The 25629-nt window shown below is 41.7% G+C and overlaps 1 protein-coding gene across 1 annotated transcript in view; it reads right to left on the bottom strand.

Moving 5' to 3' along the window:
• slc39a10 (solute carrier family 39 member 10) overlaps nt 1–23150 on the bottom strand; it is a 32190-nt gene extending 9040 nt beyond the window's left edge. The window contains exons 1-4 of the mRNA XM_075479066.1: nt 23116–23150; nt 10822–11994; nt 10439–10610; nt 2896–3071 (exon numbers count right to left, since the gene is read on the bottom strand). Coding sequence (XP_075335181.1) covers nt 2896–3071; nt 10439–10610; nt 10822–11973 — 1500 coding nt within the window. The 5' untranslated portion in view covers nt 11974–11994; nt 23116–23150. The remainder of the gene's footprint in view (nt 1–2895; nt 3072–10438; nt 10611–10821; nt 11995–23115) is intronic.
• Nucleotides 23151–25629: the final 2479 nt, after the last annotated feature.

Raw genomic sequence — 25629 nt, 5'->3', positions numbered from 1 at the left:
AACGCGTTACACAAACATCAATACTTTCGTTCAGTCGTGCTTTTGCAGATGGATTTGAACAAGTGAAAGAGGTTTTGAATGTGCAGGAGATAATGTTTCTGTCTGCTGCATCAACATTAATCCTACATGCTGTTTTCTTACCGTTAAAGATGGGAAAAAAATGTTAAAGATCTCTGTGCTCATGTGTGTCTCAGAGTTGTTTCAATACGTTTCAGTGTTTGTTCAGCTTAAAAATAAATAAACAAATAAATAAATAAATAAATCTGCCATGAGGGGATGTCAGAGTGGAGATCAGTCAAGCTGGGACAAGTTTAATAAGAAATATGGATCTACACAGGAGTTTCGATGATGAAGAGATTAATAATGTGAATCCACACACAATTTGTTATTTGCTACATATTACATGAAATCACTGGGGTTGCTAACCTGCAATTTGTTCTTCAAGATTAAATGCCATGAATAAATGCTCAAGCTGAAAAAGTTGGTCTCAAGTCTGTCAGGAGGCTTCAACTTCAGACATTATTAATATGGCATCCTTCCTCATATGTCAGGTCTGTGAACTTGGGAAGCCTCTCGTCTCCAGGAGACCTGATTTTGTCTCATGAGCCATTTTCTACCTTTGCAGAGATTTCAGTCTGTGTCATTCTTGGCCCCAGTGAATGTTTACAACGAACCAAGAGCCGTGTAGATGAAGGTCAAATGCTGATGGGCTGAACGTTAGCTTGAGCGAGGAGAGCCCAACAACAGCAAGCCCCAAAAAACAATAAATGGCAAAAAAAAAAAAGGAATAGGCGAAAAGCTCAGCTGCACTGGATAAATGTCATTATGTAACGCTTAACTTCAATTCAATTCATTTTTATTTATATAGCGCCAAATACAACAAATGTCATCTCAAGGCACTTAAGTTTAAGCTTAAGTTTCCCTTCATCACAAAGCAGATCTTTGTCCTCTTTGACTTGTGTGTTTTCCGCAGAAGAGCAAAGCTAAAGCACCAACACAACTAAACAGTCCACAGCTCAGAGTGCTCCACATATCTCCGCTACTTCCCCGAGTGACAGCAGAACACTAAAACATGTAGATGTCTGTTTGAGAAGCTCCAACAGAGCCCGCAGAAGAGCGTTCGGACCTTAAAGACGTAAAGGAAGAACCACTGGGTGTCGGACGTGAGAAGAAGAAGTTCCTGTTTATAGCAATCATTCGTTAGCCGCTTTCGGACAGGTCCTCCTCGAATTTTCGTTCTGATAACTGCCCTTCCCCAGCGGAGCTGTTTCAGTCTGCATTCGCACGAGTCGGGACTGATGCGGCGCAGCCGTCTGCGACAGTGACGTGTTACTTTAGCGCCACATTCAACAACAAAACAAAACCCGGTAAAAGTAAGGAGAGAAGCTAACACAAACAAGCTAACATGGAGAGTGGGGAGGCCACCGTGTTCATGGTCTGCATGATGGTGATATTAATCATGGACAATCACATCAGGCGTCTAACATCGAGGCTGGAAGAGCTCACAGAGAGAGTCAGGAGACGAAGGATCGAGCGCAGGCCATACTTCTTCATTTCATGAAGGAAGGAGAGCAGAGCGCCGCAGACAAAGGAGACAACGTGTAAGTTTCACTTATTAAACACGCGCAGGTTGTGTCTGTGTCGTATGAGGAAACATTTCAGACGTGACAACATGACACCAAACACCAAACATCTCCGTCAGATGTGTTCCTATAGAACCCAGAACAGACCCAGCCTCGGAGAAGGAGCTAAAATGGTTATAGGAACTGAGGGAGATGGTCCCGAGTTCCTGTATGTCCGAATGCGGGAGAAAACGGCCCCGCGGATTAAAAGGTTATTAGAACTGCCAAAGGTTCCTACTGTTCGAATGCGGCTATTATAGCCGCTTTCGGACAGACCGTTCTAAGAAATTAGTTATCAGAACTACCCTCCTCGAATTTCGTTCTGATAACTATCCTTCCCCAGCGGAACTGTTTCAGTCTGCATTCGCACATGAGTTGGGACCTGATAGGGACTGATGCGCCGCGCGCAGCCGTCTGCTTCAGTGACGTGTTAGCCGTTAGCCGTTTAGCGCTACAGTCAAACACAAAACAAAACGGTAAAAGTAAGGAGAGTAGAAAAAAACACCACCAAGAAGCTAATATGGAGAGCGGGGAGGCCACTGTGTTTATGGTCTGCATGATGGTGATATTAATCATGGACAATCACATCAGGCGTCTAATATCGAGCTGGAAGAGCTCACAGAGAGAGTCAGGAGATACTTTTTCATTTCATGAAGGAAGAAAGGAGAGCAGAGCGCAGCAGACAAATGAGACCAGTGTAAGTTTAACTTATTAAACACCCGCTGGTTGTGTCTGTGTCATATGAGGAGACATTTCAGCCGTGATAGCATGACATGGGGCGTAGCTACCGACCACCACACACCTCCCTTAGAATAGTTCTATAGAACTATGAAAAGACCGACCTCGGAGAAGGAGCTAAATAGTTATAGGAACTGAGGGAGTTAGCCCCGAGTTCCTGTATGTCCGAACACGGGAGAAAACGGCCCCGCGGATTAAAAGGTTATTAGAACTGCCAAAGGTTCCAACAGTCCGAAAGCGGCTTATGACACAGGTCACAGTGGAACTGAATTATATTAAGCGTTTCTAATAATCTGACATTATCTTGTACATAAAAGGAAAATAACAAGAAACAATTCATTGCTTAAAGATAAAAAGATTCAAGACACTGCAAAGGATTTATAGCAGAACCGTTGGATTGAATGGCAAAATAACGTAAGGTTTATTTGTGCCGCCCATCTAACCTGCAAAGGTATTAGAAACGACACAAACCTAAATGTTTTAATGAAGCGCAGAGAGAAAGAATGTGTGTTCTGGCCCTGTGTGCTGTACTCACATGAGGCAGCAGGTGAAGGAGAGCGTCGCCGCTGAGCGTGCCCACGGCCAGCGCCACCAGGAAGGTGAGCAGGTATTTGAAGCAGGACTGCTTGAGAATGGGTACCAGCACCACGCCGAGCAGCGACAGCAGACTGATGATGGTGATGGAAACGAAGCCCCAGGTCCAGATCCACACTGGAGAAAAGAAGCAAAGAAGCCTTTCAGAACCGAGGTGACAAAGGGCTGCTGTCCCCACACTGGTCTCAGTTTGGAACACTTGTATAGTTGAGTCAAATAGCATCTCAGTTTTAGCCAGCAAGGCATTTAGCATTAGATGTTAGACTAACAACCACAGCTTTATCATCCTGTCCCCACGGACTGATTTCATTTTACTGTGTCCCATCCTGTTTGCATGCGAGGGAAACTTTTCTCCAGGGGGTGTCAATCCAGATGTCCTTGTAATGGCACAAAGCCCCCACAAAATAAGATGATGCGACATTTCAGCAGAGTTTTAGGCTCCTCATTTTTCAGCCAAGTCCGCAGTCATGAGACATAAAACACAAAAGAAAGATAAAGCTGCACGATCATTTCAACTGTCAGCCCAGAACACATCTCAAAACTACCCGAGACAGAGAGAAAAGGTTTGCCATTCTGTCATCAAAGGCGACCAAATGTTTAATGTAGAGTGAAATTCAATGTCACACCAAAGCAGGTGATGGGTTTGCTTCAGCCGTGCTCAGCCTCTCACTGCTGACATTCAGCTAATGTCACTGTGTGTATGTAATGTGCATCTTTCAGGCAATTTACTTCAGTGATGGCACCTCAGAAGCATGTCACCACACACCCGAGTACTGTTCAGCAAGAATCGCTGTGCAAGACACCGCGAGAGCAGCTACCACAGCCCTGTGGGTAATTCATGTGTAAAGAAGAGATCACATTTGCTGTAAGACGGTGAAAAATAAATCAATCATTATTCCGTAACCAGATTTTACCCCAACATATATCAAACTCTAATTGGGTTTAATTCATAGAAAATTGTTAAAAAGTGGAAAATCCCACAAGCAAACCCACTTTTCATGTGATGGGCCCCAGGTGGTGTGGCTGGAGGTGACCAGAAACATGCTTCATGTCTGACAGCGAGGTCTTTGGAGAGACCGAGTCCAGCCGTTAGCGTACCATCACACAGCTGCGGCACTAAAAATAATTCCAAGAAGCAGCTCCTGTAAGGCTGCAGCCTATCCACTCACTGAGCGCGGCGGTTCTTCCTGAGGAGCTCGTTTTAACTGCAGGACCCCGACGCTCAACAGCTACAATAAAAACATTTTTCAGATAATGATGGTGGGGAGCACAGTCTGACATTTTCCCCAACAGAATGTGTATTTGTTGGGTTTCTGTACACAAATATTCAGGAAATCTGTATGCAACTAATTTACTTGCTGGCCTTTAAAGGACTCGTAAAACCCAAGTTACTTTGACAGTGCACAAAACTCAGTCAAGTGACTCTAGGTTTATTGAACACAAGGGATGAAGTACAACAAGCAGTGCTTAACACTTCTGACAGTGTTCCCTCTCTCAGAGCTTAGACTCACTTAACTGAAAATAGCTGAACCAGTCTCATGAAACCTCGGTGATTACTTGAAATGTCCCCCATTTTTCAGTGTCTCCATTCCTAACACTGGCTCACTATGAATCACTGCCTTCTTTTTACAAATCTCTTACTACTGCACAACATTTCTAACTACAATAATCCCCATCCTCATGATGAACCATCCAGGGGAGCTAAGATTTTATAAATAACTTTTATTTAAACCCAGTTATTTTGCGTAAAATAATGTAAGAAGGTAATAAACACTCGGCTGCCTTTTAATCTCAGCTTTCTTTGTTTGTAGAAAATATTAATAAATGGTCAGTACAGATGGTTTTAGTCATTGTGATAACCTGTATACTAATATAGTGAAAAATGTGTCACAATCTTTTAAAACTGTCATAGTTTCCCTCTGGTTGTGCAGTAAATGGAAGATATTGAAGCCCTTGTTTTCATCTTTGAAACTGCATGAATCCACCACTAAGGAAAACATCCCTCTCCAACTGGCACAGTGTTGTGGTTAAAGGGGAGGGAAAAGTCACTGTGATTGTCACAGCTTCTTGCTTCTCCACTTAGAGAGTAAGAACATGTATTTGTGTGATTCCATGTGCAGTGCATGCAGCAACAGAAATACCACAAGTGGCACACCATAAACACACTGGACCAGATAGACCTGACCGTCTTCTTCACTGTGAAGCCACAGGGTCTATCTACAGAAAATATATATATATACACACGTTTTTTCCTACAAGTCTTGGAAGCCTTTTTGAGCATCACTTGATGTTCTTTTCGTTGCTCCGTTGATTGTACGAGTGACAAATACAATTTGGCTTAAAAGCACTTTGAGTGGTCAGCTGGACAAAGAAAAGCTTTAAGTGCAGTCCATTTACCATTTAACTTTCCAATAGTGCTTTTATGTGTCTTGCACCTCAGTAACAGCATATGACCTCTGTTCTACCATCACTAGCTTCAGCTGCAGGTTACTGAATGTGCAGATTAGTGAAGAGCGTCCTCATTAAGCAGACAAAACGCTCAAGCTGAAAACATTTTTCGCTATTATTCAGAAGTCAAAGATAACCTTCACTTTCTTATTTTACTTTTACTACCCCATCGTTAATGTGCCTTACAAACTAAGGTTTTACAGCCGACTGGTTTCTTATTTGTTGCCATTAAGCAGAGCACTGCGTAACCCTGAGAGGCAACTGTATATCAGCCAGACAGTTCATTACTGCAGGTCATTCACACTCATGCAGCTCATCTACTTCTCGATCTCATTACCTCCGTGCAGTTGTGCTTCTGTGTGGATGCAGACGTGGAGGTGGCCAGGCGGCTGCAGTGGAGCAATTGAATGTGGTGACAAAGGAACAGGAGAGAAAAGGAGACCAACTGGTGTGTGGCTTCTCTCCAATTACGCATCTCCTGTGAGTCATGGCTCGGAAAAATAGCCCACAGTGTCGCTTAGGCTCTCCTAATTGGCACGGTGCAAAAAGAGGGGGGAGTGGGGAGCAGTGAGGAAGAATTTCTGAGCTCCCCCATGAAGGCCAGCAGGAGGTAGATGAGAGGCAGCTCTGCAGCGTGTTGTGATGTGTATGGCTGAATCTTGGCGCACTGTTTTTGAGAATCTAACGCCTCGAGTTTTCCACTAATGAGGAGCCACCGCTGCCCTTTTGACTTGTTTGTGCTCGTCTGTCTCCCTCGTCATCATTACCATTTTTATGACTGTTGTGAATGGTGGCACACTGCTGCCTGAGGCGCGTGTGATATAGATTTCTCCAGAGGGGAATGTGTTTAATAATTAAAAGTCTGAACAATTGAACTTAAGCGCCTGCTGCTTTATTCTATCCCGACAGCAAAACTTTAAAGTGAAAATCTTTTTCAGCTGCAGGCAGGTTCTGAGTAAAACTGCACTTTCCACCCCTGGTTCAAATTAAATCGGGTTGAGCAGAACATCTTATGACTCCACACGTCCTGTTGCCCTTTGTTTACAGCTCCACAATTTCTCACCCGCTCCTCATAATGTAAATTACAACTGAGACACAATTAAAAATGGAGCAACGATACAGATCACGAGGATGGATAAACTGAAGAGGTAAAGAAACATGTCCACTGCATGTGTCGGTGAGTTATCTGCTCTGAGATTTGCATTCTCGGCTCACTCATCCACACACGTACTGTAGCGAGTCCTTTGAAAGCGTTGTAGGTCTGCGTTTTGCACAGCCAACTGATTCCTGGTGCAGTTTGCTTTGTGGGAAGAGTTTATGGCTTTATGAGCTTTGTTTCACAACTTGTAACTCATTAACTGTAAAAAATTTTGATTTTATACTTTGAAGTCTCATAAATGTAGACACATTAGTAATTTACAAAGCAGGGCTCAACTTTGACCTTCATTCTCTCGGTCTTACCTTTAAGCCTCATTCATCATTAGGCTTTGCTTTACTAACTGGATGTATTCAGATTACAAACTGAAGGAATAACGAGGTCTTTTTGACTTAAGGACACAAATACGCCCTACAAGTATGCACACTGCAATAGACAGAAACCTTCCAACACATGTGTCGTTTCAGCTCAAATGCTCCACGCTGCAACCATTTAGTCATAAAGATCATTGGAACCCCTTTGTGACAACCCAAATATCTGATAAGAACAAAGAAGGATGAGACGTATCGCGTTGAAAGCGAGAAAGTCGTGAGCAGCCTTCAGATATCAAACACACACAGTTTCTAAGGTAAAAATATTGCAAAGGTGATTGTAAGATGGAACTATGCAGGAGAATTCTCTCTAAAACAACAACAAATAAACCAAAAAAAAAAACACTACTTATTTTTAAAGGGATATTTTAGTTACTAGTTTTTTTTCAAGTAGGGGTGTGTGTGATACTTTTAAGTAGTCAGTGTCTGATGCTTCATTTGTGCTCGGCGCTCCGGGCACTTTGACGTGGTTTCAGCCAGCCTTGCACCTCTCTATTTCTTAGAACGTGGTAAGTACTCAGAGAAAGAGAAAAGTCGAAGCTTAAACTGTGAGCTTAAAGTTTGTTTGTGCAGTTTCTGAAGCGATCCCTGCAGTGTCATAATGGGGTGCCGTTGTCTCAGGAGCAACACAGACTGACAGAAGAAGAAAACTGCTGTGAATCCAACGCGCCTGAATTGACAATATAAATGTTTATGGCGTTGCTTAGACGCCCCAATTCACTCGAGGAATGACCGAAGTGGCCGGCATAATCACAGCTTTACACACAGTTGACAGCAGTCAGAGAGTTTTTACTTTGGAGAATCACAAGGTTTCCTTACAGGCAAGAATCGCTTAAAGGAGAACTGCGGTATTTTTAACATTAAGCCTCATTTCTGAGTCGTCTGCAATGTTTTAGAACCCCCCTCACCGCTTTTTTGATGTTTACTGCCGTCTCCGGTATTTGCCTAATTTTGATTCATCTCAACCTGCTTCAGAATGGCAAGTCATGTGACGTTTATGGTGCTTTTACGGACCTTTTTGGACATGCACATGACTTGCCATTCTGAAGCAGGTTGAGATGAATCAAAATTAGGCAAATACCGGAGACAGCAGTAAACATCAAAAAAGCGGTGAGGGGGGTTCTAAAACATTGCAGACGACTCAGAAAAGAAGCTTAAAGTTGAAAATACCGCAGTTCTCCTTTAACGCTACTCAGGGGGAGGCCGTGAGAACAATTCCAAATATAAAACAACTCCGACCTAAAAAGTTCATAAAAGGTTCAAATGAACGGTATTTTTGTCAATTTTACACGGTGTCATTTCTGCATTACAGTTACACAGACTGGATCGGCGTAACAACTGTCTTACGCAGAAGTAACAGGGTGTAAAAACCTGCAAGCTCCCTCTAACCTTTGAAATATTTAAGGTGCTCTTATCATAACCCCGTTCTGAGAAGCTTTGGGCTCGGCTCGCCTGTATGGATTCATTTCTAATTCTCAAGGCTAAGAGGGCTCTGACTCAGATGTTAACACTTCAATATTACACACAACCCCACCTAAAAATAATGAAAAATCCCTGTAGGAAAACTTAATGAGCATAAATAAAGGTTATACAAGTGCAGCCAAAGTGACATAACTTAGCTGCAGAGTGACTGTTTAATCAGGATGAACAGGAAAAGCATGGCTTACAGGTCTGTGTGACTGTTGAACCCAGTGGAAGAATTCTCTAACTGAAATGTCTTCCAGTGATCCTCTAATGTGTCTTACACAGACCTATTAGAGGATGCTCATCCTTCATCTGTAATTGCAAGTTCATTAAGCTCTGTGCTGTAGATGTACAAAGTTCTAAGGATTGTCTGTTTCAGATGTGCTCTCAACTTACTTAAAGAAGCTTTTCCTAACTTTCAATATCAAACTAAAGTCAGTGTTCTCATTGCTCTCTCATGAGTGTTAATTCAGTAGAAAACCCTTACTCACAGAGAAACAGCTCCATCAGTGCACTGAAAAGGAGAGAAGACGGTGCAGACAACAGCGGTGTTACCCAGAGGACAATGCTGTTACTTCCTGGCTGACTTCAGTTATTATCAATATAAAATACAGCTTGGTTATTTCAAATAAATATTCTATCATGTAGCTCCAGGTTATACTGTACTGAATATTCTGCCAGATCACATTATAAACTTCCTGGTTTGGGTGGTTTCCTGTAGCTCCAGATAAAAACCATAAGTTACAATTATTTCTAACTGGCACCCTCTATACTTTCATTACCCCCTAGCCGAACCAGGCTTTGTATCCCCAGCCCGCTATGACTGCTGTGCAGTTGGTGAGAGGCTGGGGTAGCTCATGGTTGTGGGGAAAAAAAAAAAAAGATGGTTGTTGTGGTGTGAGGAGCAGTGATGGCTGGCATTAGAGGAGTGACTCTGGGACGCCAGTGATCACTGTCTAGCCTCCTGGAGGTGTTGTGGGCCCAACTGTTGACATGTTAGACAGCACAGCTCACTGGTCTATATTATAGGGAATTATTCACGGAGTCTGGTCCATTTTTCTCTTTAGCACAAGTTTCTTGTGTTTACCTTGAATTCACACATATTTATACCTATATTGTGACTTTATCAATTATTAGCATGTTATCAAAGCTTCTGACATTATGAGGTCACAGAGAAATGTGACATCATCTGTAAGGTCACAAATCAAACATGAGTCTTCACAGTGGCCACAGATGAGAACAACAAAAGGGAGACCAGGCCTACTCCTGATTCCACCCATTGGCCCTAAGGTTCTTTTTCCTTGGGGGTCATCCAGCCCTTCACATGGGGCCTTGGTGCCATTTGGATGGCTGGATGACAACCACTTCATGATCCTTAAAAGAAAAGGGGCACGGACCATCCCTGTAAGAATGAAAACTGAATAGAACCAAGGGGAGGAACTGGGACTAGCCATAGAATCTGCCCTAAATGTAGCCCAAAGAACAACAGAGAACCCTCAAAAGAGGTCGTTCCTCATCAGAATGTTATCACACCCAACACTGCTCTCCCTTAGGTCCCCAGCGACAGACTCGCTGAGTTTAAAGGTGATCGAACAGATCAGACAGAGCTTCCTTGTGTTATAAATAAGATTACATTCAGTGTTTAAATAATCTTACCTTCTTGCTGTTTATTTTTTCAGTCTAGTTAATCAATGACAGAGGTACATTCTCAGTGATGAGGCCAGTAATGGCCTATTAGGTTTACAGCACAAAACAAAGATCTATTGATCAACCAAGCAGGATGTACTGAGATCAAACTGTGATGAGATACTAATGGTTTAAAAGGTAACGCTTGTTGTTGAACTGTCTGACTCCCAGAGTAGGTCATGGGCCTCACATTGTACTTTGGGGATACCTGAAACCGAGCACTTCTTTCACATTTGCCGTCCATAATCTTACTGCGAGGTAAAGCACGTGATGATGGAAAACACATGATGATCTAACTACTAGTTGATTTCTACTTTCAAAGTCAGTTTGGCCAAAATAAATGGATACCCAGCTCTTACCAGAACTGACGGGCTCCATGGCCGCCTGCTTCACCTCCGTCTGATGGCGGATACAGACACGACTGTCTATCTGGTAGAGCAAAGCTGGACACAAATAGGCAAACTGGCTGCGGGAGATGAGTGCTTCGGGATTCAGGCCGTAGTAGGCGAGGAGCTGAGTGAGGTTCAAACACTGGAAGTAGAAGGAGGAGTAGAGAAGTAAATATAAAAGGAAGAAACCACTGACCATAAAGCCACAGCAAGACTTCCAACCAAAGAATTAGGAATATTTCGCCCTGTATAAACTGGGATATAAGCGAATAACTAATGATTGTGTGGAGAATACTGACAAACAGATGATTTTTATTTTAAAGAGGGGAACCCCAATTTGAAAAAAATCCTACCTGCTCATGCTGATGTGACAATCCACCTGGATGTCCGGACAGCACCTGCAAAGTGGACGTAGCAGGGTGCCCCGGAGCCTCTCTCTTGTCTTTATGAGAGGGGCCGTGTTTGTGATGATGATCAGGACCGTGTTCGTGGTCATCAGTTGGAGCCGTTTCAGAAGAGGGCATTTTATTTGATCCTCGCTGACCTTTGACCCTGGCCGGTTTTCTGGGCCTCTTGGTCCGGCTCTCTGTCGGGGCAGGAGAGGCAGGAGGAGCTGTGGACGGCTCTGGGCGGGCAGAGGGCTGCTGCTCGTGGCTGATGGGAGGGATGACAGTGTGCTCTTGGGGAACATGATGATCATGCTCCCGGCCACCACTGTGATCGTGCACGTTGTGCTGTTGAGAAGACGGGTCCTTGTGGTTGGATTGCATCTGCACCTGCTCCTGTTTGTGCTCTTCATCATGTGCGTGACCATGGTTGTGCTCATGATCATGTGTATGCCGCTCATGATCATCAGAATGTTTATGGTTACTATCCTCTACCATACTGTGGTCATGATTGTGTCCATGATCATGACCGTGGTCATGGTCGTGCTTAGTGGGTGCAGCATCTGGAGTGGCAGTAGTCTGGGCGCAGCGTGTGGGAACTCGGTCCGTGTGTGGATGGTGGGAACGGGCTTTGTGGTGAGTATGATCATGCCCGTGGTGATGGCCGTGACTTTGGTCTTCATTCGTTGATGAATGCAAGTGTAGCCCCTCCTGCAAATCCAGCAGCTCAAGGTGGGCTACGTGGTCGTGGCCTAGATCCTCGTGATCCACATCCAACACCTTCACTTCTCCCAGACCCAAGCTAAGCAGCATATTCTGAAAACCCTGGAAATCTAAGCGGTCCTTCTGACCATATCGCTTGAACAACTGCTGGATGTAGAAGCGCTGCTCCTCCTCCAGACTGTCACTCCGAGGACTCTTGGACGCTGGGGACACTGTGGCAGCGCTCATGTATGGAGTCTGAGAGATCTGTAGATCGCTGTGGGCACTGCTGTGGTCGCCATGGTGATGTCCATCATGCTGGTGGCTGTGTCCTTCTCCATGGCAGTGGTTGCACTGATGGAAGAGGAAGGTAAGCACACACAGGAAGCAGAACTTTGGTTGCACATGGACTCGCATTGTCCCCTCACTTCTGGTCCCCTGCAAAACAGAATGCGACTGATGTCATTATTAAAGTCTTGACTGCATGCAGAGAAATGAGGAGTTCCAGGTAAGTTTATGTTTAAGACTAGTCCTGCATGGACTTCGTTGGGTAATATTATTCAACCATATGAAGTTCAAATAATAATAATAATAAAAAATTCTACAGATGCAGATAAGAACATACAAATAATGCTGACTGACTGAAACACAGATGCATTCCAGGGTAAATTAACAGCAGTTTACATACAACTTTAAAGAACAAGAGAATTAGGATAACAAGCCTCCAGACAACGCTGCTACACCTGTGTCTTAAAAAACTGAATTGAGACATTCTGGAGCACAAGAAGCTCTCTACTGAGGATTGAGTAACACATTGCTTGTTTTCTCCCACTTAAAAAAAGCCTGAAGCAGCAATATCATTCCAGTCAAATGATCCTCACAAGGTCTCTTGTGAAGCCTGTGGGTGGTTAAAGCATGAATAGTGGGTGTGGAGAGAAATAAAAAGGAGGTCAGATGTGGAATACTGCTAGATAATGGTATGATGGCACACAGACCAGACAAATGCGTGCACACATACACACACGTGCGTGCTTCTGGCCGCCAGCTTGTTAGCAAAGTTTATATAGGATTTACAGCTTTCACATAAGGGGATAAAATTGTTGCGTGTACATCACAGACGCTGTTAAAAACAAAGAGGATGATAGATCCTCCTCAAAGCTGTCAAGTTTAGTAACAGAGAGCACACACTGTTTGCGCCAACTAAAAACATCTTACTATAACCACACTGATTTGTTTCTGGACACCCACAATTCAGCGAGAAACAGTAAAACAGAGACTTAGAAGACAGAAGAGAAAAATAAAACACAATTCTTGGAACACAGGAACCTCAAGTCCTAACTGAACTAAAACACACCACTATACAATCATCGTTCAAACAAAAATTGCTCATTTAATCCATGAATGACACCGAAATCGGCAACAACAGCCAAACCACTTTTCTAACAGTGGACAGGTCCCACTTAAGCTGCCAAAAACTTTTAAAAAGGACACAGGAGCCAGAGCCCAGGGGGTGTCCTGTGTGGCCTGGCACTGGGAAGATGGCAGCAGATTGTTTGGATCCTTTGTGTTGTGGTTTTTGTGATGGTCGTCCTGGGGGCGGTGGTTTGCCTGCCTGAGACAGTTGTTGCAATGAGGTGGGTGTGTGCCGTCCACATAAATGGCAGGACCCCAGGATTTCCAACAGAACATTGCAGTGCAAGTTGTAATCTTTTCCTTTTTTAATGTGGTCGATTGGTGTTCTAAAATCACTATTTGTATGGAAAAGGTTTATCTGCATACAAGGTACGAATGTAATGTTGGCAACAAACCCCTCACATGCATGTCATGTGAGTAATATATTCCTTTTGATCCCAGTGAAATGCTTAACAAAGTTAACACCTAGCTAGTCTATCAAAGGAAGAACAATGCTCTTGTTTATTGATCATAGCCTTAATCATGGTCCAGACTACATCAACAGCTTATCAGCTGATGACTATAAACTCATAATGAAGTTCCCTCTCAACTAACAAGATAACAAGATTAGCATTTAGCATACAAGTGGTGATTTTAGTCAGGTTTTTAAAGAACTTGGTAGTATGATCTCATCCAATAAGCTCTTTGTGTTTTAATGAATAAAATGAATATCGTTGTCACTGAAATTTCTGCTAAAGTTGCTGTCAACACAACTTTAAAAGCTACAATAAACCCAACGTGTTTAAAGACCTTAAACACAGCATGTTTTAGGATATTCAACAGTGAAATCATTACGACTCGAAATGACTCCGTTACTGAAAGCAAACAGGCTTACCTTAAAGTTTTTTTTCTTGAATGAGTGGTGTGTGAATTTCAGTTATGCCAGTAAGAGAATGATGGTGCTATGACCAAGATTGCAGACTGAGTGTGGTTACAAACCTGCTGCAGACAGGACAGTGTTTATAAACATGAGGCAGCAGTGACCTATGAACCCAACAGCAGATAGGTTGGGAAGAACCCAGCTTTAAGATCACACCCTCCAAGCAACAGCACAGCCTGCAGCACTTCCTGATAAGAGTCTTTGTTGTGCTTGGCATTTTATGAAAACAAGAGAATCTCTATTCAACTTGGAACAAACTGTGTTACACAAACTGATGTGAAAAGTAAGCATTGGAAATTTCACTGCATGGGAGTTTTCCTGCTTAAATTTTGCACCTTAATAATCAAATAGATAAGAGAGAGAAAAAAATCTTTACAGAGTTTTCTGAGATTTATTCACAACTGCATTGGTTTCAGGACAACAAAAGCAAATGATTCTATCATTACACTGTGAAAGGCACTAACTTAGCATCTAATTGAGCGTTTCTTTTTCTCTGTGGCCCCAAGTAATAGAATAGAATAGAAAAATACTTTATGTAAGTAATGAGGGGAACAAAGGGGGGGATTTAAACTACTTATGTTTTACGCTATAGAAAAATCCCAAATAGATCGGCAAGGGAAACTCAGGCTTTAGCATTAAAAAGGTTTATGGTGGGTCAAAATTGGTCAGTAATGTAAAATAAAACTTTTTTGTCACAGCTCATGGCTATTCATTTCCATTTACAACTCAAAGTAACACTAAAGGTGTACTCAATAATGCCTCATGGTATCAAAGCCAATGGCCTCTTATTTACCTTGGATTTAAATGTTACTACCTTTCATCGTCTTCAAGCCCGTGAGTCATCATCTGGGCAGCTCACGCTCTCCAGGTTTACATTTGAGAAATTAAAATCTCTTCACCTGACTTTGTGCTGTGTTGTTATGATAAAGCGCTATGATGCCAATATGCTATAAGTGAGACGGATTCACCACAGCCATTTGACTAGCTTGTGGAAAAGCCCACCTCCCCAACAGATGGTTCCTGGATTTAAAAAAAAAACAAAAAAAAAACAGGCATACCAATATATACACAACAGATGAGTTTGATGCAGTGGTGCAACACTGATAACAGGTCAGCACAGTATTCACTAATAGCAAGAGAGACATTACAAGAGAAATTAGAAAGAATATATGGAAAAGCTGGAATACACTGCTACATTGTGAATGTAAATACAAGATACTGGATGTTATACGTTCTGGAAAAGTATAGTTCACCAACAATGCAGTTCAACCTGATAAAAGAAACAAAACCACTGTGTTCTTTAACAAAACGGAATTAGATTTTTGTAAGCTACAACTACCTAATCAGCTCAATGGTGTTCATGACAAACTAAACTTAAGTTAAAGTTTGAGTATAGAAATAAACAAATAAATAAATAAAATTTGCTCTCTCAAACCTTTTCAGATCATTACTCCTCTGAGCTCCTCTTTTTTGATTGAATAATTTCCAAATTGTTCACAACAACAAAAAAAAATACTGTCAATTCTCTGAACCAGGAAAAATATCTTTGACCCCTAAGCTGCTTCATATGATTCTCACACGACCATAAACATCCCTGTCATCTCAGTATCAACCCGGTGACTGCAGGGGAGCCAACTGAGGAATGAAGCCAAAACAAAATCCTTTCTGGCATTTAAGAAATGTAACATTGTGACTCATGCTTACTGTTATGGAACAAGTAGGTTGGTTTTTTTTCACAGTAAAACAAGAAGAATTAACATGCAAGTATCTTTGGTACTTTGCCACATTAACTAATTGCTAGTTTCCCCACAGAGACTCAGTTACATACAATAAATGTATTTGTAGTTTCCAAACTATTCTAATATTTTGAGCTACCAAAATAGACCCTGAAAAAAAGCAAGAGAGTTGCCCTGAGCAGTGAAGGATTAAGCTTTCCAGTTTTGATCCATGTTGCAAAGCCCGGAGGATAATGTGTGCGCTTAAGTGGAAAGTTTGGTAAGTAAGAATAAAGTTTGTTATGAAGATAGAAAAGTTAAAGCCAGAGCAGTTTTTCTAAGTAAGGCCAGAGGCATGCAAGAAAGAGGGCAGATGTCAGTCGCCAAAAGGACCCAACTCCCAGCAGATGGTGAGTCGAAATCTTGCAAGACCACAATGTGTTCATGATGGATGAGATTCATGATAGCAAGAAACACTACACACCTGAGTTCAAGTGACCAACTTTCACTGACAATTACAAAAGCAAGCTAAAACCAGCCTGTGAACTGTTCTCAACTCACACATCACTGCTTCAGAGGCACTCACTGCACAGCGGTGCAACAGTAACGATGCATCTGAAAGACAAATGTCCTCTAGAACCTCTTCTCCAGAACAGACAGTGCTTTGTCATAATGTGGACACCCACATATGACACAGAAGACAACATCAAGGTTATCATTGTGGCAGGTGAAAACATCAATTCTCTGATCAAGACTACCTATTGTGAATAATCAGTCATACGGCTGTGCGGTGGGTCTGCAAATATCCTGACGCACGTACCTGGCATGTTCACACAGATGTCAACAGCCTCCTGAAGTCCTTTGAACAGCTAATCTTTCAACCAGTCAATAACAGATTCTGGAGAGGTTGTACGTTAAGACATCAATTTAAGAATGAGCTTATTTAAAGATTCTTCACACTGACTTCACAAGATATGACCAAAAAAATAAATAAAAGTCAAACCTTTATAAAGCTCCAACTTGTCCAAAAGGCCTAAGGTGGATATCTGAAGTAGACTGTCCATTTTCTACAGGCCACATCCTCCCTAAACTCGTTTCTTTCACACAGCTGTGTGTATGACACCAAATACCACACCAAGCTCAGCTTTTCTGATTGAAGCTCTTCAGTTTCTGGCTGTAAATTCTCTTGAGCAGAATCAAGGCACCGTTATAAGAAAGAAAAGACATGAGCCAGCTGTGGTAAGACACAGATCTGTAGCTGATGTTCTGTGGCCTGAAAACATGTTCATCACAGTACATCATAGTTTAAGAGCGCAAGGATAGGCCTGACACAGACAATAAACACAACCATTACCTGAAAACACTGCACAGGTGTCAAAGCAATAACACACCAGCAAAATGACTGTGACAAGTGATCCTTACCTATCATCAGTAATAAGCCAAAAAGCACCAGAGCTCACACCGCACCAGTATTAGATGCCAGCAAAAACATTACGCACAGGTTGAATGTTTTGAGGCATTTGAGTCCAGTGACTTAACTAATTTGAAGAGGGAGGCGGGGAGGCTTAGGGAGGGAATGCGTGTGTCTGCGTGTTTGAGCAGTCAGGGAGCCCTTCAGCAGTTCAGGATAAACCTCATAATACATGTGTTTACTATATGTACGGCAGTCTGCCCATTTTAGGATTCTGTCTGTAGGTTCATGAACAAGTTCTAAAGTCCACAAAGAAGAAAAATGCTCCACAGCCGTATTATCCCAAATCTCCTTTTACGTAAAAGCAACCCAGAGCTTGTAGAAAGAATTTAAAGTTCTCCTTCTCAGAATGCACCATATATATATTTAATAGGTGCCAAGACTGTATACCTCTGTACTGTATTTTTTTTTAAATTTTATTTCCCCCATTGGGGGATAAATAAAGTATTTTTCTATTCTATTCTTCTGTAGGCAGGCTAGTTGAAAACGCACAGCATATCTATATGAAGCACACTGTTGTAAGTCATGAAGAAAGAGGTCCGGCATTAAGAGGGTTTACACGCCACTAGAAAACAACAGTCCAGGGTGAACTGAGGGTTTTTATCGTTAACATGTGGTTGTCTCATTTGTTGAGATGATTCTTAATGTTTTTTTTTTACCTGTGTGACATGAGGACAGCGGCATGGAAGAGATCAATACATGCATGGACACATCTTTGTTTTTCTTTTTAAGTAGGATGTTAATGAAAATGTTTAATCACCCTGACACTCTTTAGCTATAGCTTTAGCTATGGTGTATTCAACTCCAGACTTCCCATCACCCTTCTGCCCGTTTCAATAATAACAGGCGCTGAAAGAGGAGAATCAAACGAAACAACCTGCACTTCAACTATTAAGTTAAGCGCTAAACCCAAAATCCAACAAATATTCCAGAGGTTAAAAAAAGGGTAGCAGATATCCGGATAAAGGAGGGCAAAAGTACTCACATTTGTGTTGTTTATTAGCCTCACATCACAGATTTTCCGCATAAAGCCTTCATCAAAGCGTCTTCAAGTCTGATAAAGTAAATCATACAATATATACAAAATTTCTAGATGCCGAAACCCGTCAGCATCTTTCTTTCTGTGATGTGAGAGCTCAATAAACAAGACAAATGTGAGCACTGAAAGAGGAGAGTTGTGGTCAAAGTAGATACAAAAAAAAGAAATTAAGAATAATATTACACTACAAATACAGAAGCTCTGAACATTGATGGACTTTAACTACACAATATCCTTTTCTTTTTTCTTCACAACATCCACTTTTGATGTGCTCTTTTTCTTTTACCCCACCCTGTAATCCTCAACCAAAAGAAACCCCACAAACCCCTCTGTAAACTGTTTGCTCATTCTTTCTGCATATACACTAAGCCCACAAGGTAAGAGTTCAACAAACAAACAACAGCAACAGTGTGTAACCCAGTGTGTTTATGTGAAACACATCTCACTGTAATACACAAAGCAGGTAAACTCAGAGCTCCATCTGTCTTTATTGAATCCAGATGCTCTTTCACTTCTCAATCACACCACTATACTTAGAAAGATGCGAGTTTAATGAACTGAGGCGAGGTTTGGTATATTACAAAACCAACACATGCTAGTCCTGTAGGTGTTTTAAACAGCACGAGTCTCAAAACACTTTCAGGCTGTATGTTCTAATCGTAAGTGTCAAAGGTATGTAGAGGTTGTAAATAGGGTCCGGTGATCCAGCTTAACGCTGTAAGGGGATTCCACTTATATCACAGGCAGAGGCCCGTATTAAGTTTCCTTTCATGTTGAGCAGAACTCGGCTTCTGTAAAGAGTTAATGTTTCCTATTTCTCCAGAGGAGCTTTGTCAATCTGAGGGAATAATCCAAAAGATATACTCAGGGATATCCCTGCTTGGTTCTATAACTGCTAATTTACAACAAAAAGCCAGTGTTACATAAGCCCCTTTCACACTGCGACCCGCTATCTTAGCGGGAACAAATTGCACCTTCGACTCGCGTCGAGCAATGTGAACGCTTGGCGTGTCAGGGTGACCCGTGTCGCCTGAAGCCGAGTTCAGGGGGCGTTGCCTAGTGGCAGAGCGTCACACGAAACACAGAAAATGCTGGGCGTGTACAATGACGTAGGCACAAGCCATGCGTCGGAGGTAGGGTTAAATACACCTGTCTGCATCAAATTTTTCAAACAAACGATGGCAGGACACCTTGAGAACTCGTTTTTGCAATGCAGTTCATGGAGATGTTACTTTACGGTGCGTCTTGCTGCGTGGGAAACCGCGCTGTCCCATCTTTCTGGCCAGCCCTTACAGCAGAGGTCCATCTTTCACCGTCCCCGAAATGTGGCGGAAAATAACGTTCTCTGTTCGGGGGCTGAGGAGCTCGCGGACCTCCTTGTCTCCCCAGTTGGCCATATTAAAAAATGTCTCCAACTTGATGTAGGCTAAAACAGAGTAAAACTTGTCCTCACCTGTCGCTGTTGTTCTGAATCAGCTGTCCATTCTGTCTTTTAAACTCCTCACGTCACGCCCACGTCCGACCCGCGTCGATTGTGTTCACATCAAACTCGGCTCGGCAAAAAGACTAGGGTCCGACGCGGGTCGAAAGGCGAGTCGAGTTGACGCGGCAGCCCGGGTCGGCAGTGTGAACACAACAGCGGACACGCTAAATTCGCGAATTAAACGCGGGTTATTCGGCAGTGTGAAAGGGGCTATAGTGAATGGAAGATTTAGAAGCAAGATGGTGGAAGTCTAACAAAGAAACGATTGACATTTATTGTGGGAATTCAAGGATCAAGTAAGGTTGGAGTTTGACCTATATACTGAGGGAAAAGTGAAGCTATCTTAAAGGTAGGGTAGGAGATCCTGGATTTTGAGTCCAGCGAAGCTGCATTTTGAAAATACACAGGTAAAAAGTCCCAAACCTTTTCTTCACTTTCCCCCCGAAGGCACGCCTCTAGAGTACATGAACGCGCACGAAGGTGCACGAGCGCTGTTCTGACAGCAAGCATCGATCGTTGCCGTATTTAGTATATGCTAACTATACGTTTAATAATGCTAGGTGCTAGCCAAGCTGGCTCTAGTTTAGCTTCCTGCCAAGCTTCTGGATGTGTAATTCGTTCACGGAGCAGGGTACGCGCACAGGGGGAAGGAGGGGGAGGGAGGAGCAGATTGCAGTTTGATAGACGGCATCAGAATACAATCATTGTGAACGGTCCGTTCAGTATGATTGGATAGTGTTTTTCCTCGATTGTACGTTCTAGAGGCCACTAAAACTTTTCATATTTGTGTCAAAACTTTTAATTAATTGGTGTGAAGAGTATTTCAAGCAATATGTAAAAAAAAAAATTCCAGAAAAAGATCCCCTACCCTGCCTTTAACCCCCCACGTGTAACTCAATGCAGTTCCACCAACAGCTGTAAATGATTTCTTACCAAGAGGTAGTAAGTGATGACTATAACTGCAAGCATTGGAAAGCTTTCACTTATCTCTGATTAAAACAGAATTGAAAGTGTCTTTATTTTTTCTACATGGACACAAAAAGTCCCAAAGTTGGCAACAGTGTGAAACAATCCTTCCTCCTGCACATTATTATGTTTTTATTCACAGTGGATTTTTGCATGTAAGAAGGGGGGCGTGTGTGTGAAACAGGTGTTACACCCATCACATCTGCCAGTGTGGGAGACTCTGATGGAGTTTGCAGGATGTTAATGTTATCGTCAGAGGGAGTGTGCTAGGCTTTCTTCCGATGACCTTAAACAGCTTGTGCATGAGCAGAAGTACTTCTGTGCAGATGCTGATCTACTTTAACATACCTCCAAGTGGACACTATTATAAAAACAAGAGTATGTGGTACCTGAAGTTATGTGCTCACATCTGCAATAAGTAAAGTATGCCCTGGGCAAAAAAAGGGCTCAATCAATTTGCTGCACTCAGCCCTACTACAAAAAAGAAAATATTGTGAATTGGTTGCAAAATATTCCCTGATATACCTGGACAGCCTGGTCAAGTAAGATATAGGGCCAGGGAACCCTGGTTAGGGTTATTAAAATCTGTCACAATTCTATCATGATTATCTGAGGATATCTTTCTAAAAAAACAGCATGGAACAAACTTTGTTTCAAATGTTTTGTTTCCATCTCTTCTTCCACATTTTCTGCCACTGTTGGAGTTTGGACCAGCATTGTGCCGTTTTGCCCCCTTCCTGTATTACAGTTTATCTATTTACGCAAACGTAATGAAGTTACACGCAAAGACAAAAACCCCAACATGTCTGTGGGCAAAGTTTGATTTAGATCGCAAAAGATAAGTCCAAATGACTTGAAGAAAGCAATTTGTCAGAAATTGTTCCGTTCAGTCACTAGACAGTAAACAAAATATGGATACGGGCAATACATTCTGTGGAACAAGGAGATAACGCAGTTTCCCACCACACCTAAACATATTCAGTTATTCTGACTGTATAACAGCAAAAAGACATTAATCCATAGACTATCAGCAACATCTTACAACTGCCAATGTCTTGATTACAAAAGCCATTTCATCCTGTGAGCGCAAGGTCAGTCCCTCTGAACTAACCACCCTGATCTAGTATTAAAACATACGCCTTGCACATGTCTGGAAGTACAGTCAGTAGGCATGCATTACAGCAAAGTAGCTGCTGGAGGGCTTTACTGTGTAAGCTACATTAGAGGCACTGCAGAAACCAGAGTCTTTTAGGAGGTCCTCTCCTCGGCTCCATCCATTCAGAACACGGGAATTAGAAGCTAAAGAGTGCCGGTAGAGAAATTTCAGGCCAGGTCCCTGCTAAAGGAGGTCTGACTTTTTAAATCATCCTGAACCTTTATGTGGGACTTTCAGACTGGTCAAGTGTTTCCCGAGGTTTTTGTTTTGTCCCCCCACCTGTCTCAGTCATGTTGGGTTTAAAATCCTCAACAGCTCATAAAGTCTGTTAAGTTGAAACAGTTGTTATTGTATGTAAACAACATTAAAACTAAATATATCCACTGTGGGAGAATCACAATAAATGAATAGACAAGAGCTAAAAAAAAAAAAAAAAAAAGTGAGCATAGAAATCAGAGCAAGGATTTGTTCATCTCTGATCTTTTCACATAGTTCTAAGCCAGACGAAAACTAAGTCTAGTTTTTCTACAGCTACATAATTCTGTCTGAAGAGAAGAGCTTCGAACATGCGTGTAACAGCTGTTACTGTGCACGCTCAATGCTTCAACAGATCTACTCGGCACAGAAGTACTTCATGCCTCTTAACAAAAATGTACTCAGGCGTACCATGCTATATAAAGCTGATGAACGTGGAATTGTTCACACTGCAATAGGACTGCTGAATTATTATCAGCGGGGAGAGAAAGCCCGATCTACATGTCACCAAAAGCGGTCATTTCAGTAGAGATTCCCACACTTCCAGAGTTCCTACGTGAGACGAGACTATATATATAAATATATAAGATTATATACATCTCAGCCTAACGAGATACCTTTGCCATAAAACCGTGCAGACTGTTGGTTGCAGAAACAGAGCCGCGATGTCATCCAAGTTACCAATAATGAACCGACGCAGCGTAAAACTCTGCACGTGGTGCGCATGATGGGACGCCAAAGCAGGCTCGCGACTCTTCCGCATCATTAAAACGCCTTCAACACGTCAGCGTTACCGCGGACAAGCTTAATAAGCCACCCAAATATAGTTTTCGCTACCCCAGGAGCTGTTCGATATACCGTTTCAAAAAGCACCAGCCCTTTTGTTTGGACAGTTAATTATTTCGTTCAGGCTATAGCGCTAACTCGCGCTTCGAAACAGGCAACCAGCTAACATCAGCTAGCAAATGCCACAGGAAATTAGCTTGCTGTCTACAAAGAACGGCATGTTGTGTAAAAATTCGCGACAAATGTTCACAACAAGTCGTTAATAACATCTGCACGTTACTACAAGCTCTACTCGGGTCCATGTTGTGGGAGTGAATGAAAACAAATGTTTTTTTTTTTTTCATATATATAGTTACCTCACTCGAGTGCCGTGTGCATCTCCTCTCCGCTCGGTACCAAAAAAAAAAAAAAAAAAAACGTTCCGTCTACGTCAGTGCACTAAAGGGCAGTGTATTCACCAACGCCTCTTACGAGCCTTAACTAGAACTACAGCAGGGGCGGGCCACCAGTCTACGCTGTGTGCGCAAAGCAGCGAAGAAGGGACTTCTCACCGCCTGTCATATGACTCTCCATTGATACGGTGTTCAGACAGCGAGGATTAAGCACATTCTGCCCACAACGAGGGAGAGACCCAAACCGCCATCTAAAACGTATACCCTACGCCAGGATTTGGCCATTATCCTTGCTTTGAAAACAAATATACTTTGACGCTAAGATAGTGTATCGCAAATGTATGAAACTGTTGAAAGTAAGTGATTACTTGACAATCGAGTGCTTACCTTTTCAGTAAAATTATGACACCATTTAGAATTCTTTAATTATCATTAATTCAGCCTACATAGAATGTTTCAAAATTGCGCATCAAATATTCATTGAAATGTGCCAGAAAAAACATATGGGTGAAAGCCCATGATAAATGTAATGTGATTTATATTGGTTCTAAAACTACAGAATCCGAATAAACAAACTTCACATCTCTAGTTTTAATACACACTTAAAATCAACTGTTCATTTTGAGAAGAAAGGCCTACAATAAGAATAGTTCAATTTGATCAAAACATTATATCGTTAGAATTTACTTTTGGTTAATGCTTGTTAAATGTATATTAAAGTGATAACAGTGAGTTTTAATGTGTAAACTTGTACCATAGATATCTACCTAACCTGTTTTGATTGTTACTGGAACATGGTGGTGAGTCATGGCTGCAGCTGATGACAGTGGTCACAGCATTGTTCTTGGGGGGGAAAAGGAGGGTAAATCTTTTTGGGAAATGTTTTTATTCCACATTTACACACATATTTGCTACATATGGTGAGGTTTAAAGCTTTAAAGCTCATTTTTGGTACTCTTTACTGTCAACATAGACTGGACCTTATAATGGATGGTTTTGTTATTTACTGAGCATTATTATGTTCCAGTGGGAAATAAAATATATGCAAAAAGAATTGGAATTATCAGCATATATGTATAATTAGGTTTTAAGTGAGATATGATCTTAATCTAAGTGACAATTGTAAAGAGCATGATTTCATTTTAACCAAAGACTCAGGCAGTGAATCACCATATTTTTCTTTTCCATGACATTCAGTGATGCACAGTGTTGGAAGAAAACATTTGTGATACCCTACTGATGTTAAGATCAGCTGATTTGAGTCAGGAGGTAGCAAACCTGAAGTGAGACTAATGAAAGAACTCATTCAAACATTGTTTGCTATGAAACTTAAGAGCTAGTATGTGCTTCACAAAAAGGGAACTTAGAGGCTGTCAAACAAAATTGTTAATTTAGCCAAAGATAATATGAACATCTATTATTATATTTATTCTGATGACACTTTTATCTTATTCGACTTTGTTGTATTTTATTGCTTTCACTGTTCTTTTATTGTTTTTATTTGTTTTTACTTATTCTTCTCTTTATTTATTACCTGCTGTAAAGCACTTTGGTACATCGTAAGGATTCCTTGTAAAGGGCTGTATAAATAAAGTACATTTACATCTAAGCTGTTTTAATAGTTGGGAAGTACAATTAGCACTACATGTAGCATTAGAAGTGAATTGCATACCAATTTGAAAACATTGAATAGACTAAAGAGTGCAGCATGATTTTGGGAAGTCTGTCTTTATCTGGGCTTGAACAGTTTACCAGAAGTTCAGCAGTTACAAGTCAGCGTGGCACTCTGTCAGCTAAAAGGTAATAAAGACAAGTACATCACCTCGTTTCAACATACGTGTGTGTGCAGTCAGTAATTGCATCTGATATACAGACCATGCCAGCTAGTTTTTAACATAAGCAAATACAATTCCTTTTGTATGCATGAAAACTTCCCTACAACAATAGGAGAGACTAGTTTTGCAGTTTAACCCTCAGAATATCCTCTGGATTACCTTTTGTCCTCTGGGGTAAAAAATAATCCTGCTGGATTTGACTGCATATAGTATAAAATGTCAATCAATTCTGTGTTACACGTTTATTCTTATTTCAGTACAACCCATTATCACAAATTTTTCCTTTGTTTTGGAATTTAGGGCCAACTGATTTGATGAATAAAAAACACATTTTGACAGCAAAAGATTAATTTTGGGGTCAGAATGATCCCAGGACAACACAAGGGTAAAAACAATAAACATACGAAAATGATTAAATGCGTTCCAAACAGTGCTCAGTTTGACTGTTAAGTATTAGTAAGTCTGTTCGCTACTTTGTTTATCTTACTCCCTGGCATACGCCTCCTTTTATATATGTGTGTTAGTATGCGCATCAACCAGAATTCCATTCATACCTTTGGCAACACCCAAAATCTGAAACTCTACCTTCCACTTCTTTACCCTCTGGAATTTACATTGAAAATGAAAATTTAGCATTGGATTT

Source organism: Odontesthes bonariensis, chromosome 12 (genome assembly GCF_027942865.1).
Source record: "Odontesthes bonariensis isolate fOdoBon6 chromosome 12, fOdoBon6.hap1, whole genome shotgun sequence".
Taxonomy (NCBI): domain Eukaryota; kingdom Metazoa; phylum Chordata; class Actinopteri; order Atheriniformes; family Atherinopsidae; genus Odontesthes; species Odontesthes bonariensis.
This window is presented reverse-complemented; position numbering and strand designations above follow the sequence as displayed.